The following is a 17807-nucleotide window of genomic DNA, read 5'->3' as shown; positions in this document are numbered from 1 at the left end:
TTACAGTAACTGTACTGCATGCTACATCTTATCACCCAGAGACAGTTTGTGGATATGTTACTGGAAAAACAACCAAAATGCCTTTTGTGTCTTCAGATGAAGAAAGAAGAAAACAATATTTGAAATGTTTTTTTATTTTGCTTTGCGTCAAGGAGCAAACACTGACAGAGCAACTTAGACGTAACTATACCTCCTGAATACAATGAAGGTTTGCTAAAGCAAAGCTTTGTGTAAGGTTATTGCATTTAACATCCATTGTGCCTGATGATCTGGTTGATCCAGTGACAGAACTTGGACAAGTCTGTATAGACATTTGGAAAACCTGGGTCCCTACAAACATTATCTCCATAAGACACAACACCAGCAACCATCCCGTTGCACACCAGAGGACCACCAGAATCACCCTGTAAAATGTAAATATGTTGATATTTTGATGCAAAAAAGTACGTAATGTGTTCATAAACTTTCCCAAAAGTGACAGAAAACTTACATTGCAGGCTCCTTTGAGTGTTCCATATCCACCTGCAAAGATGACATTGGCAGGTAGCCAAGACCATTGCCGTCTACAGACATTCTGGTAGACGACAGACACATCCACCACTCTCAGGTCAGTAACACCTCTACCAGTTTCGGTCAATCCCCATCCAGCCACATGGCACATTTGGTTGTGTTGTAGGTACATGTTAGGAGGGGGAAGTGGAATGTGCCGTATTGGAACTCTCTGAGACAGCTGGAGACACAAAACCAGTATGTAGAAATGAACAGTGTCTGAACATGGTTTAACTCTTGTCGGTCTTCAGTTAAAAAAATCACTAGAAGTTGGAGCTGATCCATCTTTTAAATGGAAGTTAACTCTACAATGTAACAGCTTTGGTCGTGATGTTTCTTGGTTACAATTTCAGGGACAGTTATATTCAGCATAGTTTTTTTTTGCTCCTTTTGGCATTTACCCTGAAAGAAAAAAAAAACCCCAACAAACAAGCAAATCTTAAATGCATTTAATTTGACTGTAACACTCAAGACATCATCCGGGAAAAATGCGCTGTAAGAGTATATGCTTACTTTGAGGAGCATGATGTCACTTCCTGTTGTGTGATCTTGATAATAATGGTGTCTGCATCTCTGCACAATGTTTCTCACTGTCCCCCTGCCTCTGAGATTGTGGGTCCCCAAAACAACCCTCGCCAGTCCACTGGAAAAGTTAGAATTGAAAGGTCGTCAGTAGATTTTCTCAGGATGTTTGCCAACAACAAAACAAAGCAACAGATTTTACATTTCTTTTGAGTTTATGTAATTCATAACTTTAAATACATTTAAAAAAAAAAAAAAGACGTTTATTCTGAAACTTAACTCACTTATTATCACAGTGCGCAGCAGTGAGGACAAAGTTGTCGCTGATGAGGGAGCCTCCACAGTGGTGTCCATATCTGGTCTGCACTGAGGCCATATACAGCATCTGTTTGCGTGGAGCAATTTGCCCTTGTATGATTTCAGTCCCAAGTGCTGAAAACATGAGATGAATGAGTTAACATCACCTTGCAGGCTGGAGAAAAGCAGCCAGATTGAGCAGCTTACCATTCTTTCCGAGACCTGTCAGAGCATGAAAGAGCAGAAACGCATCATGGCGGCAGAAGCCTCGACCTGGTGTTTTTAGGTTGTCAGTCGAGTCGACCCCTTTTTACACAACAGTGATCTGCTTTATATTGACTTCTGGCCACATCCTTTGGGCAATAACATTTTGCAAGGTCGCAAAGCGTCATTGATCATGTGATTAGTAGGTGTGATCACAGTCAGTGTGGAACATACTTTTATACATTCTTCCCTTTTTTGTTCATGTGATAACTATTCATATTGTATCCATTTTGTATAGGCAACACTAAATACAGTGAGCAGCTAGGGCTGTTGTTCACTGAGAAGACCTCTTTGTTTTTTTCTGTGTTGGGTGGAGGATGGCATCTAGCTTTGACTTTGTTTTTATGGTTTTCCTTTGGCCTTTGTCTCCATCGCTATTGCTCTATCAGTATCATCCAGCCAAATGAGTAGTTTGACCTGGGTAACGTGCCTCAACTTCCGAATAAGGCACCCTTTATTAAAAGTTCAAATAAATCATTCATTAATAAGTTATAGATGAGTTAAAAGTTCCTTTTAAGAGCGATGTTTGGGTTGTCATGGTATTTATCCTCCCCCTGCATCGCACATGCTTTAAAAAAAAATCTAGTTCTTTAGTTCATTAGGCATATTCCATTAGACCACTTAACCAATGGATGACCTGGCAATGAGGCTCAACAATCAACTATCTTTCACCTTTAAATTGTGTTTTTACTAACAGCAACGGATAAATCCTGCATAGTATGACTTTAAAGTCCACCTGATATGCATGAAAAGCAGTATATTCAAATCATTAGTGATTGGCAGAGAGAAAGTTCTTACGCAGCTGTGGTTTAATAAGTCTTGCAAAGTGTTACATCAGGTTTGAGTTCAAAATAATTCTTAAGAAACAACGCGGCTTTCTAGTGAAATGTTCTGCAGACTTCTTAGAAATCTGTTCTCACACAATGAGTTTTTTAGCTGTCTTGGATTGAAAGTATCATTCTAAAATTAATATATATATAATATTGAATGTTTATAAATGTACTTGTTACCACTTGTAAATGGACAGACTATGGAGTACATGGACTACAGAAACACACTTTTCAGAGTGTAATACCACTTTATATCTCCACAATGCAATGGATGTATAAAATACTCTTACATATACATATGAATGTTAGGATGATTAAATTCCAACCATGAGGTGAGACTGATGAGCTCAACCTCAAGTGACCTCAAGTTTTTATTTAGGTAACAATGTGACCTTTCCTCTTCAGTCCCAGCACTCCTCTTTTTTTTTTTAAACCAAAGAGCATTCTTTCTTTGGCGACCAGCCAGAGCAAAGAGATGACCAAGTGCCTTCTGATGTGACATGTCCTTGTAAAATACAGGTTTTGAAAGGGCATAGAGCACTTAGTTAGTTGCTTTAATACCTCCATTATATTTACCTGATAAAGACAAAACAAAGAAGAAACCTTTGGCTTTGAAAAGAGTAAAACAAATTGCTCAACTTGTATACACATCATCAGGGCAAGGATTTAGATTCTGTTCATATATACCTGTGATTATGTCCTTTTCCTGGAAATTCTGTGTCAGTTCTGAGGGACTAACTCTGAATGTCCATTGTCTTGAACCAGACACAAGGTGGTGCTACAGTATAGTTTAACAATAGACCAACAGCTGACACTTGCTTTAAAGGAGTCATCACCTGGTTTTTTACATATCCAGTCCCTCTTGGATCGCTTTGGATCAATTCTTAAAACTTATTAGAATTAATTTTTTTTTTTTTAAATCAAACATAGAGCTTGTTCTGACACTTTTTCATACCGCGACTTTCTCACGCGAGATTATGCGCGAGGTTTTGACCGGTCCGGATGTGCATTGTATTAATATGTAATGAGGCGCGCGTTGATTGGCCGCAGGAAGGACAGAGCCGGAATGGGGGGCGAGCCTGCATGCACACAGACTCCAAAACATAAACAGCCCGCTGTCATGGCGCACACACTAAATGATGAACCTTACGGAATTCAGCCGGAGTCGGAAACCGAACGGGAGAGTGAAGAGGCAGAGACGGTGGAAGAGACACGTTTACAGCAGGATGTCTCTGAATGGTAAATTCTTTTTTTTTCCTTCTTACTTTTCACACTCGTGTTTTACATGTAAGACCGGAGTTTTAATGCTGGCGGTCACGATGTATGGCGTGAAAATGACAGAGAAATAGGCAGATTCGGCGTGCTCACTCAGAAAGTCTAGCTGAGGACGGCTGTGAGTCGATGCTTAATATGCAAGTAGCCTCCTGTGGTAACGTCACCACAGGAGCAGAGTTAAACTATTGTGCGCTATTCCTGTTCGGAAAAAGAGCCAAAGCGAAAAAAATAAGCCACTTTCAAACTCCAGCTTTTCAGGCAAGTTTCAACAGAGGTCCAACACCAATATGCATGATTTAATGAGAGAAATTGCGATATCCGGGTGATGACTCCTTTAACACACACACACACACACACACACACACACACACACACACACAGTGGAAGCTGTGGTGTGACTAATTTTACAATTAATACATTGAAATAATTATCAAAATAAAATATTTATTCAGAGATAAAGATAACATGAACACATGATACTACAGCGGTGCAAACTGAAAGTTCCATGACAGACACATTATATGAAGAGCATGTACACGTGTACACAGAAACGGACTCAGTCGTCATCAAAAGCGATTCTGTCGCATTCGCATGACTGACGACGTGCAAGGTCATCACCTCACATATTCAGAGCATCCTCAGCAGAACAGAGACAGATCTCTGACGTCACCGAACAGTTGATTTATCAGCAGTGATTCATATCAGAGGGCAGTGACCAGCACAGGAGAAGAGGAATAAAATTAAGGGGGACATGATGAACAACTGTTGCCTGAGGGTCATGACTGAGAAACAGTCCGTCTCATCCATCTCTCAGGTCTCACTGTGGGGGAGTATGTGAAAAAGATCACAGTGTTTCTCAGACTTGGAAGAAGCTTTGTCCGTCTTCGTTATTTTATCGGCCCACTTTGTTCTGGCGCAGTAACTGTTTGAACTCCTTCTTGAAAAATTCCTTTGACTGTAAATGATGAAATTAACTGTTGACAACGAGGCAAGTGAACATCAGTTACAATCAGTTAGCATCATTGTATTCCAGCTGCTTGATGATCTCAAGTCATATATGTTATTGTCCTTGACTCGGTTGTGGAGGTAGCCGTTGCGTGGTTCAGCTGGTAAACCACTGACATCAAGGTCCACCAGAACATTTCTTCTCCCACATGAATGTGCTGCAGCTGCATGGCCATGAAATAAGTTTTATTCATTTCTGTGTGAATTTTTTGGACAAAGCAGATCAATCCTCTCCCCCCTCCTCCCCATTCCAAAAAAATATGTTATAAAAGCATATTGTAAAAGCATATTGTTCCCTAAGCAAATTATTTGTCATCGTAAAAAAGAATAGTAATGTCTAATTAATTGTTAGGCTGACGTCACCACAGACGGAATTAGTATTAACCATCATTTACCAAAGCGACTTAGAGTAATTCATACATTCATGACAGTGGCTGCCATGCAAGGTGCTGACCAGCACATCAGGAGCAGTTTGGGCTTCAGTATCTTGCCCAAAGACGTGCAGACCAGGGGAATTGAACCAGCGACCTTCTGAAAAGAAGACGCTGCCTCCACCCCTAAGCCACAGCCATCAATACAATAAGTACATTTGTCCCACGAAAGAAACCACCACGTATCACCGTTGATAAAGTAAGAAGAAGAAAATATAAACAATTTTCAAGCCCTTGTCTGAGCATAGTAGCTGCTATTTATCAAGGGTAGTTTAAGTACATAAGTGCAATGATTTAAGTGCTAAGGGTAAACTTCCTTCCTCACTCTCTGATTCCTACAGTGAGTTATAGAGACAGGGACCAAGTTAAACACAGTTACTTTAAAGAAAATGTCAGATTTCAAATATATGCCAAATATCTAGTTGTTTTGGGGCATTTGAATACAGAGGTTACATATTATAGCTTTAATAAATCTTGTGCCAGATTTGGAACACTAGTTCGTATTAACCAAAGGAATATGAATAGACACCTGCCCACCTGGATGAGTATTTCCCATGCTTTAACTTCTTATTTTAGTTGTTAAGGAAAAAGATTGATATTATTGGTATTGATAAAATGTGTAGGTGGGTTTATTTGAATAAACTGAGCTGCACATTAGATTACAGCCGCTGTTGTTTCCCCATCTCTGTGCTGACCCTCTGAGATCAAGTGTTCACTGTGCCGGTGGGCCAGTCGTCCCTCAAGGAGTTACAACACAGTTCAGCGAGTGTTCTATGCACTATGTCTCACACACAAACACACACGCAAATCTCTTATGGGTGTTACATAACATGTTTGTCTTTTTTTATTGTTTTGGTGTAGCATCAGTATGGTAATGTAAATTCACCAATCAGTAATCTCATTTAGATGTCTATTATTTGCTCTCAACAGCGAAACATCTGCTGTGACATAACTGATTGAGTGTGGCCATGCTCAAATGTTGCTGCCTTCTAGTGGAAATTGTGAAGTCTCTCTCTACTGAGTGGGTAACTTACAGTAATTCAGGAAATACAAAGACATCACGATAGGAAAAAGATGAGGCCGTTGGGACTATTAGCATTTTCTCAGAGATATTTTATAATTACAAAGAAAAACAAAGAATGTTAATGTACCATACACTGGAAAATAAACTTCCATGGCCTCAGCCTTTTTTGAAAATGTGACCAACTGCATCACAACTCGTATACTTGAAGCTTCGTAAGATTTCCACTGAAGAGGTCCCATTTGAAGGCAGTATATGTGTCAAGAGGTGGGAGACCTAACACTTAAGTTCTGTACTCAAACACGTACATACTGGTAATTGAGAATTTCAATGCTTGAAAACTTTACTTCTAAATTTCAGGGGCAGAAATATTATTTTTTTCCATACACAACCTGGTTGTAAACTCAAAGGATAGCAGATAACTCATACAAATAGCGACAGCTGGATTAGAAAACAATGTTATCTTTGAATTGCTAACCTTTCAAGAACTATGGAAAACTTTCCATTTATAGTTTGGTTTGACTGCAGAGTTCAGTCTCACCAATCTCATCAATCAAGTGGAATGCAGCTGTTTCAGTCAAACAAGCTGCAGCCAAAGAGCCAGACATTTTTCTGAGAAGCTGCAGACTAAACCAGAGCTAGAAGAATGAACACTGGACCCATCAGAGCAAAAGGTAGGAATCCAAACGAATACTAATGCTGCTCTGTCTGCTGTAGGAATGCAACTGCTTCCCAACACATTAGCCATAACAACTAAAATGATAACATGTTGCAGCTGTGCATCCTTCAACTTGTTGTGGAGTTTTTCTGCCCCCTAGTGGAATGACATTGATAAATTCACCTTTAACATCTGAACAGTTAACTCTGACACAAACCACTTTCTTTGATTAAACATTTTGTATCACTAATGCTTGTTAACATTCAGTGAATGATATTTTAGTGAAGACTTTAACTTGTTATAGAGTTGTATTGTTCGATTGTTATTGTATGAGTAATTTCACCCCATAAAAAGCAGTGCAGCAGCAGGTTTTCTGTCATGTGATTCTATATTGAATTACCTTTGAAGGATGTGACTGCTACACCGCCAGTCTGATTCTAATGAACCTGGGAAGGAGAGAACTGCATGTGTTGCTGCTGACTGGCCAAAGAGTGCCTGAATCAGTCATGGTGGATTGCAAAAATACTTATTGACTCAATCATTGAAATTAATTCACTGTTCCATCCTCAAATTGTATTACTGTGAAGAGGACACTGAATTATTATGTAACAACAAAACATAGATGTTTCAAACAGCTTAAAGTAATAGTGTAGAAACACAGAATATAGACGGAGGTTAACATTATTGTGAGAATCATCTGGGTTTCTGCAATGAAATGTTCACATAACTGGGTTGAGGTTGAACAAGTTTAGAGGAAAGTGGCCTCAAACTGCTTTTTTCCATGACACACAAAAGGACACACATCACTGACTACACCCTCATCTCCCAAATTACACATCTCATGACTGGCTAATAGAGAACTTGGTGTGACCATTTTACTGACACTCACTCACACACACACACACACACACACACACGCGCACACATGCGTGCGCACACACACACACACAAATACACACTTTGACAAACATGCGCACGCACCAGGGATGGAAATTACCACCCGCAAAATTCGGGGGAATTTGTGTGCTGGCGGGAGAACTGAATCAGTTTACCACTGTTGTAAATAATAATAATGATAAAAAGCTGGAAACGAGCTGATCTAAAACAAAAACAAACAAAGAGCCGTTGTGATCACTGGGGGGTATTCCAGAAAGCGGGTTTTGTGAAAACTATGAGTTTGTTAACCCTGAGATGAGAGAAACTCTGAGTTTTCAGTTCCAGAAAGAGGGGTAACTTAAAATCTGGGTCTGTTACTGCGGTAACTTACTCTGTGAACATAACCTGCTCACTGGTAGGTTTACCTGAAGAAACCCTGAGTCTGACGGAGCTGTCTGACAGCGGCTGTCCTTTCCTTCTCAGTCCGATCATGTTGAAGCAGTAATAATTCACATTCTTTTCACCAGGAGGAGAATTTAGATTCATTTAGATGAGCTCTCACTCACTGACGAGGACTGAACCGAGCAGTAGACCACTTCTCATTAGTCCGTCATTTATATTTTTCGGCTGCACAGCGAATATCAGGCTACACGTCATCGCTGATGTGCTCTCAGATCTAAACAACCCTCTTCGTTTTTTTTTTTTTTTTTTTTTTTTTTTTTTTTATCACTTCGCAGGTTAATCAATCGCCTTCCAGCAGCCAAAAAACTGAAATAACTCACATTTAATTTGGCATTCTTTATTTCCCACAGATAACTACAAAAGTAACCATCAGTATAGCCTACTGTATTTTTGTAGTCTGTGTTTCTAGTTTGCTGCCGCATTGAGTATAAGATTAAATTACTTCTAGTTCAATCTGTAGACAGTAAGTGTGTGTCTGCCTCTAATGTTGGGTCCTAGGAGTGAGTGACACCCTCAGCCTCTGGTCACCCAGCGACCTGATTCAGGACCAGCTCCTCTGCCTCTGTTGGACGTGCTGGAGGTGGAGGTGAGCACCACCTCATGTTCAACTACTCAGCAGGATGTTAGGACACAGATGTGTGTTAAACAGCATCTGTCGGAGGTAAAAGCTACTAGAAGTTAAAATATCCACTGAATAAACTTTTCATTTGTTTAATATGTGAAATAAAACCAAAGTGAGGAGCCATTGTGAGACTGTTTTTATATTTCATTTTCAGCCGATTTAAATTAAATAAAATAGCCTAAAATAAAATAAATTAAAACAAAACACCGAACAACATTCAACCACTTCCTCAAAGGCTAATATAAAAGAAAGTGATGTTAAATTCAAAATGAAAAGACGACTCTATCAGTGATTTTTATTACGGCCGCAGCCGAGTTACTTTTTTTTTCCCCAGAAAATGTCTGCTTCCTGTTTTCTCCCCTGTTGCCATGGTGAATCACTGTATCGGAGCTTAATTGATGATGGCTTTTTACTAGTCATCACGCACGAGCTCGACTCAGAGTTAACATACTCAGAGTTGACTTACCTAACTCAGATCAGCTGTTCTGGAACTGAAAACTCAGAGTTTCACTTCACAGGGTAAGTCAACTCAGAGTTCAGGGTTAGGCTCAGAGTTTGTTGGACCTCCTTTCTGGAATAGCCCTCTGGTCACAGTCTCCGCAGATTACCTCCGCTCTCCTCGCACAGTTACCACACACGGGCTTGTGGCATTTCAAGTGTCCGACATTTGGTTCTGTTTGCAGCTCTTTCGGACTGGCACTCTATATAATGCAACTATATAATAATTAACTTGCAAGTAAATTCGCAAAGAAGCACAGCTGGAGACCGCTAACATAGTTAGAGATAAGAGAGACAATGAAAGCAGCAAACCGTGAGAAATGATGTGGTCAATATGACCGCTTATGGTCGAAAGAGGTAAAACATATCTTATTTTGTGTACTTTATATAAAAACTATACTAAATTAAAATACAGACACTTTTAGGAAAAGCCATGTAACAGCAGTACTTCTCTAGAAGTATTGACGTTTTCCGATCGATTCCTAATATATACAATTAATGAAAAGACATTAAATGTTAAATAAACTTGATTTAACATGGTAGATCCTTTTGTATTGTTTTTCATATGCAGTTATAGTGCAAAATTTGGAATTGGGACATTGAGGTTAATGGGTAATTGTTCTGTACTGTAGTAAGGACTTTGTGTGTAATAGCTGAACTGTGGTAATTTCTCTCCTTACTTCTGGCAGACGGTTCTATAACAATTTCCACTTCCTTTGTGTGGGTCCAGTGAAGGTGAACATATGAAATGAGTTGAAGTAGGCTTACTGTAAATTCCTGTAGTTGCACGGAGATATTGATATAGATTTCTTACCATCTAACCTTCATTTGGAACCACTTTGTCTATTCAGACTTAAAGGAGAACTTCGATCGATTTAAACATGCAGCTTCATTGCTCAAGCTACCCTTGACTTGCCAGTACTGAAGATGCGAACAAATTTGGTCCAACCATTACAGAGCTCCGTGAACGGAGACTTAGCATTGAACGCTAACAGCATGGGGTCAGAACTTTACACTGTGTTTTAAGCGTCTTAACATGCTCCACATCTCACACCAAAAGTTATGCAACATCAGCAGACACCTTACAACACAGCACTGTGGCGTGCATGACTCAAAATGAATAAAAAAAGTAGTTAAAACAGTGTGTTTGTGCAAGGAGCTACTTACCTGTTTGTTGACATCCGTGTGTTCCGGTAGCTAGACCAAACTAGCATATCCATCGAGTGTGCACTTAACAGGCTTAACAGGCTATTGTAAGGCTCATGGCTCATGACAGGCTGTAACATGGACATGTACATCATGAACATAAACACGAAAATGCTGGATTACGTTTCCGTCTCCGCCAGTGAGGGAGTAAGTGCACACTCGATGGATTGACTAGTTTGGTCTAGCTACCGCTGATGTTGCATAACTTTTGGTGTGAGATGTGGAGCATGTTAAGACGCTTAAAACACACTGCAAAGTTCTGACCCCATGCTGTTAGCGTTCAATGCTAAGTCTCCGTTCACGGAGCTCTGTAATGGTTGGACCAAATTTGTTCGCATCTTCGGTACTGGCAAGTCAAGGGTAGCTTGAGCAATGAAGCTGCATGTTTAAGTCGAGGGAAGTTCTCCTTTAATTTCATGTTATACCATGGTCTGGGGGAATACTCGATTCTGATTGGCTGCAGGGTGTCCATTAACCCCTGATATATGGACACCTACTAAGTAGTTCCAGTCAAATTGACTGTTCACCGCTGTAAATCAATGTGCTAGCTGGTGTATCAAATCTGAATATTTTATTTCCAGTACTGAGTGCAGTCCGTCAGTCCTTCAGTGTCTTATCCTCTGAACACCACAGGGTGGCGACTGTAACAAACAAGCTGCAGAAAGTACAATTCCCCTCTAAATTTATTGATACGCAAATAATCTCACATCCCGTTTGCTGTTCAACTCTCTGCCTCAGGCTGCGGCCACAGTAATGTTACACAGGGCCGGTCATTTGTTCGTGAAAATCTTGCTATTGATTTAGGGACAATGACATGACTGGTTTGCTAGCTAATCATGTTAGCTAGCATACTGTCAAATTATATTTACTGTTTGTCAACTGTACGCAATGTTATTGACTTTGAATCTTGCTAGCATAGCGTTAGCTTTCTGGCTCATGGCTGAGCGGAATATCTCCCGTTGCCAAGTCGTATCTATGATCCGTCCTATTTACTGGAGGAGTGAACAACGTCTCCGTTGCATAAGAATCTGACGGGAGAGTAATGACTGTTCCAGGTATTAGTCAAACCCTCAGGTGTTACCAGGGAAACGTAGTTATGGCTTGTGAAAAACTTTATATTTTGATTGTAAAATGCATGAAAATGTAAATTAATGGTCCGAATTTCTTTTCTTTGGCAAGTGACCATGGTATAAGCGGGATAATGCCCTTCGAGGTGTCCATAAACAGGAGGTAATGGACTTCGCGTCGTCCATTAACTCCTGTTTATGGACACCTCGTCGGGCATTATCCCTTACTTATTTCATGACCTAGTAGATGACCTTTGGATAGTTTTACCCCTGTAATCATTCACTGGTATCACATAATTACTGAATAATCAACTCTGGTAACAAGTACTGATTGGGAAATACTATGTGCATGTGATTTTAGAATTTACCAGCCACAGAGGCAGGTGGACAAAAAAGTTAATTTCCATCCCTGGCATGCACACACAAGTAAACACATTTGACAGCTTCTGGAATCCCAAAGTACATTATGCACTAAAAGGCCAGTTTTCAGCTAAAATTATTACTTTTTTTAATGGTTCAGTTCATCAACAATCACAGGAAAGGACTGAATTAGCTACTTCTGCTAACAACTGATGATTATAAACGATACATTTTTATGGGATTGTACATTTGAAATGAGAAGTGCAACCCAACTATAGGCATGGTGGCAGCTTGTGTAGATGTCGGCAGGCAGTTGCTCCCTCTAATGTTGCTGTGTGTTTATTTTCAGTGTGTATAGTGTGGAGAGGACCACCACTGCATTTCATTGTATAATCCTGTATTGTATAATGACACTACAGCTGCACCTTGAACCTTTGAAGTTTGACTCTAAAAGTCTGCTCACAGCAGCATTTCAAAGGAAATATTTTGTAGTGAAATTGGTTTATTTAAATGGCATCAGCATAATCAACTCATTTGCTTGCAGAAGTGAAGTTCATACTCTTGGTGATCGTATTCACTGCTGATTAGCCTTGATGTGTCATCCACTTTAGATAAAAATTCTTTTTCCACAGACACAGTTCCATGAACTGCTCCACAAAATTATTGTGCCATTTTCTAGTATGAGCTTTAACAAGGTTCCTGTTTTTGTTAAAAAAAACCAAAAAACCTTGAAAGTATGGAATCATTGTTCCCAATATCATAGACAACAAAAGGTAAATAATAAACTACAGAATGAAAATGATAATAACAAATACCATGGTAACTGTTATGTTCAGCAAAAATTGACCCAAATGAAAGACTTAAAACAAAACTGGAAATGAGCCTAGGATCGGAATTAATCCAAAAAGGTAGGCAAGAATCTAAGAGCAAAATAAAAAACAAACACAGGTGAAACATGAGTAGCAAAAAGATCACTTTGAGGTTCAATTAACCTGACATGTGAGGGAACTCACATGGACTCGATAGACAAGGACTGATTAACTAGTGAATTACAGGGTTAACACAGGAAGGGTAATGCCAGAAAAACACAAAGACAGGAAGTGTTTCATAAAAAATGACTCGAGGAGAATGACCTTTCAACATAAACCAGGAAGTGACTAAACTAAAACCCAAAACCACAACAGCAACGATCAATTATGTGCGCCATTACAATATGTCAAAGTTAGATCAGCCAATATTCTTTTATTTTTTAAATTAAACTAATATTTTTGCAGCGTAGCAGATATAATAATTTGCACCATTGTGGATTTTTTTTCCTTCTGAATTTTCAAGATTTGCCCATACACAAAACTTTTTATGCTCCAAAATATACAAGGCAAATGCATGCATCAGTGGGGTCGGGGCTAATTTAATACTACACTTCTGTCAGTCTGCAAACACCATGAACACGGCCACAGTGCCCCTTGAGCCATTTATTTGCTCTCAGGAACCCTGGTGATATTTACCACTGACATATTGCACTAAAGCAGAAACACAAGGTCTGGCAGGCTGTCTTCTGATATTAAAACCATGCTGGATGTGTAATAAACCATATGCTCTCTGACATTATCACAATACACAGAGCTTCCCTTTTTCTTCCTGTTACATTAGACACTCTGACGTTCGTTATTACACAGACCGTCTTCCAGTGTAGCAGTTGTGGCCCAGGGCTATGACATGGCCCCCGAAAACACTTACAGGCAGTTTGCAGACTATAAAGTTTGTCTCTAGAGGGGCCCGTGGTCAATCTGGCTTCCATTGTAGGAGTCAGTGTTTATATGACATAACAACAGATGTAGTGATATTTGTAGAAAGATGGCATGTGTTGATGTATACGACATTAGACAGCAGTGAGGACTTTATGAACCATTAAACTGTAATTGGAAAGTCAAGGTCCAGCTGACCTTCAATATTGAGAGGTTTTTCGTCGAAAGTAGAGGAGGGGTTGGCAGTCATTTAAGTTGTTAAGTCTACGTGGGAAACCAATAGGGAAGGAAGTTCAACTTTTTTGATGGCTCAGTGTAAATCCACAGTGGCATCAATGTTTTGTTTGCGGATGTGACCATATTTGGACGAAATATCCTGATTTGATGTGACTAAGGATCCAAGGACATGCTGTGGAAGCGACTTATCAACCAGCTGGTAGTGACGCCCTAAAACTATGATGCTTTATCATCTTTTTTATTCTAAAATGGACCATAGTTTACAAAATACTTTAAACTAGCAATTCAGAGCATAAATACACAATATATATCTTAATATTTGAAATATCATTGAAAGACGCTTCAAAGGCCACAAAATCAGACTGGGCCACAAAATCAGTACAGGTAAATCAGTAAAAGTGGAACAGTTTGGTCAGTTCAGAAAATTACATCAGTATACCATAATGCAGCCTTTAAAGCCAACTTATCTCATATCACGATATAATGATCCACAATCTAAGATCATCTATAGCTAATGTCATGATGATATCGATATATTGACCAGCCCTAATAAACTCAATACTAAACTGTTTACTGAGGTAATAAATCCGGCATCAAGTAACGTATTTCTCTCATAAGCTTATATAAATTCACACTTCTTTATAAAAACAGTGGGGCTGACCCGTTCGGCAGAAAAGTTGCATTGAGCACACCGCTTCGACGTGCTGCAAGCTCCACAGCAGCGTGTACGTTCTGCGCTTGCGTGAAATGCAATAAGTGGGTGGCGCTAGTGTTGTGTATAAAAAAGACGCTGGACGAGAGCTTTATGCACGCAACTCTCTCTACTTTCGATCATAAACAAAACTTAACTATTTCAGACAAAAACAGCTGCATACTTAACATGCAGCGAGGCATTACCAAACGAACACAGATTAATTCGTCCTGAACGGACATAGCAGCTAGTCTCGTGCCATTAACGGTAATCCAAAACATGAAAACAGGAAATGACGGAATGGAGTGCATTGAAAAACAAAGCGCACACAGTATTCCGCCCCTCCCACACACGGCGCTGATTTGCTAGCACACCGCCAATCAGAATGGTAATACAGCTAACACACAACCAATCAGAGAATCCAATGGCTCAGACGGCCGACAGCCAACCTCCTCAGACTTTGCATGTTGAATTGGAGCAGACAACGTCCGCGCGGCTCCTAAAGCTTCCAACGCAGCTGAACACACTGACCAGATTTGTTCCCGACCTCGTTGGAGTCTCCTCAAACACTTCAGACGTCCAACGGTGGGGCCGGTGTGTTCCTGCATTTAGCCTCACTGGGGCTGACATCCAAGCCATAAAAGGAACAGTGTGGCCCTGTGCGCACCAGCTGTCAACGTTTCATATTTTGTCATGCAGTCAGAGTGGCTGTCATTAAGCCAGGTGTCCCTGACAATGATACAGAACACTTCCTCCACAGCTGTACATATACACAAAATATGCTCTTGCACACTACATGCAGGCAACCCCACAACCAACTCACACACACTACGGCAAGCACACAACTAAACAAGACTGAGCGACTCATCCATCATCACACTGTCCACATGTTTGATTAAAGCTGTGATCCCTACCACCCAACAACAGCGCTTCTGATAGGTATCTCGACCTGCATGGTTTTCCTCACGTAGCCTCATCACAGCTCATTATGACCCGTCATGACCGACTTACTGATGAGGCCTGTGAACAATCACAACGGTAAGCTCCTCTTTGCCTCTGCACCAGCAGCTTGAGCTTTCTGCTACGATTCATTTAGCTGAAGCTGGAACAGTCTGCTTCTTTGTTTGGGTTCGACATGCTAATTGTCACGGCTGTGGGCGCATGATGAAAGCTGTCTTTTACAGTAATCCATGAGCAACTATTTATTATTGGAGGCAGTCTGTTTTAAGTGTCATGCCAGACAAACCTTCTCACAGTTACCAGCTGTGACATTTTTATAAAACAACTGTTGTTTTTCATCTTGTTCTGCTCCTACCCTTAAGAGGAGACTTTCTGCCTTCAATTGCAGCACAGTGGAGCCATTTAATGATGTTTCTATATTTGATGCTGCCAAACAAAATGAAGAGGAGAGCCTATGAAAACGTCAGCAGACAAGGTCAAAATTTGCAGTTAACAATTTGATGGCACAACAGGTGGATATTTAAGTTAATAAATCAAGGAAGTAAGATTTAAAAACCTGCACAGGATATCTGTTTAACCACCTCCAACTTGATAGAAGACACAGAAAAGGAGACACCAGAGAAGAACAGTTACAACTTGTGTCCCATGACAAAGGGAGCTTCTTGGCAGTTCTGATTAAATGTATGAAGAATGGAGTTGACAAACTGCTGTACCTACCCTCCGAGTCATAAATGGGAGGACAGCTGAGGTGAACAGATCTCCCCGTCTTTATTACTGAGTGTAAGTCAGATGAGTTCAGGTCTTCTTCATACACTGTTCATGTGGAGTGTCATTGCATAATTATTGAACTAATAACCATTACATTTTGAATGTCGCTATGAAAAATGTTGTTACGCAGACCCGTACTTGAATACGCAGCCAGCAGAGTGAAGGGATTAATAAGACTGAGCCCTCTAGCTGCCCCTCTTTGAATTCCACATCCTGCCTTGCAGATTTACTCTTCACGTTGAGTGCCTCTCATGATGACAGATGCAGCTCTTGATCAAATGAGATATGCAATTAAACTTCGCTAACCGTCCTCTGCCTAACTCATTGCAATGAAGCTGAGGGCTTGTTCAGAGCTTTGCTGTCGCTCCTCAGCACAGGAGCCGCGAGATCGGCGGGGATAAGGCGAGGCATGAGCAGGATAAATTAATAAGACAGAGACACCTGTCACCTGACCTGGTTTTTGAGGGTCTGTAAATGCTGTACATGCAACCCAATCGCCAGAATAAATGTTGGCAGCGTACGTTTCTGCAGAAACCGAGGACATATCCGAACTTCGTTTTGTTGCAGATATATGTATTTTTAGGCTCAGTTTGTTGCCAAAATGCTGCATTTATGGTCTGGTTAGGTCTAGGTTAGAAATACACGTGATAATGGTTGGAAACAGATCATGCTTTGGCTTAGAATATTCCACACCTGGAAATTGTCCTGACATCTCTTAAAAAATTCTCCTGTACATTTTTCGCTCCTTCCAGTGTTTTACCGTTCCTTCCCTCACACGTTCTTTTTCCGCCTTACACCACCTGTTCCTCACTCCCTTGTTAGTTTGTCTGTAAATAGTCTTTGTTCTCCCTCATGTCTTGGTCAGTTCATTCCGTCTTCCCCCATCTTCTTCTGTCTTCCTTAATGTTCGTCCATATTCATCTTTGTCACTACACTGCCTTGACCCGTCAGGTCATCTCTAGTGTCTCCTCATGTCTCTCCTGGGTATGTTTGTGGTTTTTGTTTCTCCTGTATCTCACTGATTTGTACTTTGCTTTTGTTGCACTTTGTTTTAGGTCTTAAGTTGCTACTTTGTCTTTTAGTCCGTTTTTGGTTTTCTGTCATGACTGTAGATCTGTTTGTTGTGTTGTCTGGTTTTGTCTTGTGTTTTCTTGTATTTGATTTCCATGTCTCTGTATCTTGTCTTGTGTCTTGTTTTTCCCATGCCCTCATGTGTCCTTTAAGTTCTCCTGTGTTTTTTCCTATGTTCCCTCTGGCTCCCTCTGTCCATTGCCCTGGTCCCTTCATGTTCTCATGTGCTCCTCCCCTTCGTTATCTCACCTGTTGGTCCACCTCACCTGTTCCTCGTCTTGTCATCAGTGTCTGTGTATTTAGTCTCTGTGTTCCCTTCACTCCTTGTCTGGTCATTGTAATTGTCAGCCTCTGTCTCGTCCATGTTCCCGTCCATGTGCCTGCTCATGTGC

At 40.5% G+C, this 17807-nt stretch overlaps 1 protein-coding gene across 1 annotated transcript; it reads right to left on the bottom strand.

Moving 5' to 3' along the window:
* Positions 1 to 245: 245 nt before the first annotated feature.
* LOC115591591 (mast cell protease 1A-like) lies at positions 246 to 8220 on the bottom strand. Its single transcript, XM_030433723.1, has 5 exons — positions 8154 to 8220; positions 1356 to 1503; positions 1063 to 1192; positions 491 to 730; positions 246 to 404 (listed from the first exon to the last, which is right to left on the bottom strand). The coding sequence occupies exons 1-5, from the start codon at positions 8218 to 8220 to the stop codon at positions 246 to 248; spliced, it is 744 nt and encodes a 247-aa protein (XP_030289583.1).
* Positions 8221 to 17807: the final 9587 nt, after the last annotated feature.

This window comes from Sparus aurata, chromosome 11 (genome assembly GCF_900880675.1).
Source record: "Sparus aurata chromosome 11, fSpaAur1.1, whole genome shotgun sequence".
Taxonomy (NCBI): domain Eukaryota; kingdom Metazoa; phylum Chordata; class Actinopteri; order Spariformes; family Sparidae; genus Sparus; species Sparus aurata.
The sequence above is the reverse complement of the archived record's forward strand: the minus strand, read 5'-3'. Positions and strand labels throughout refer to the sequence as shown.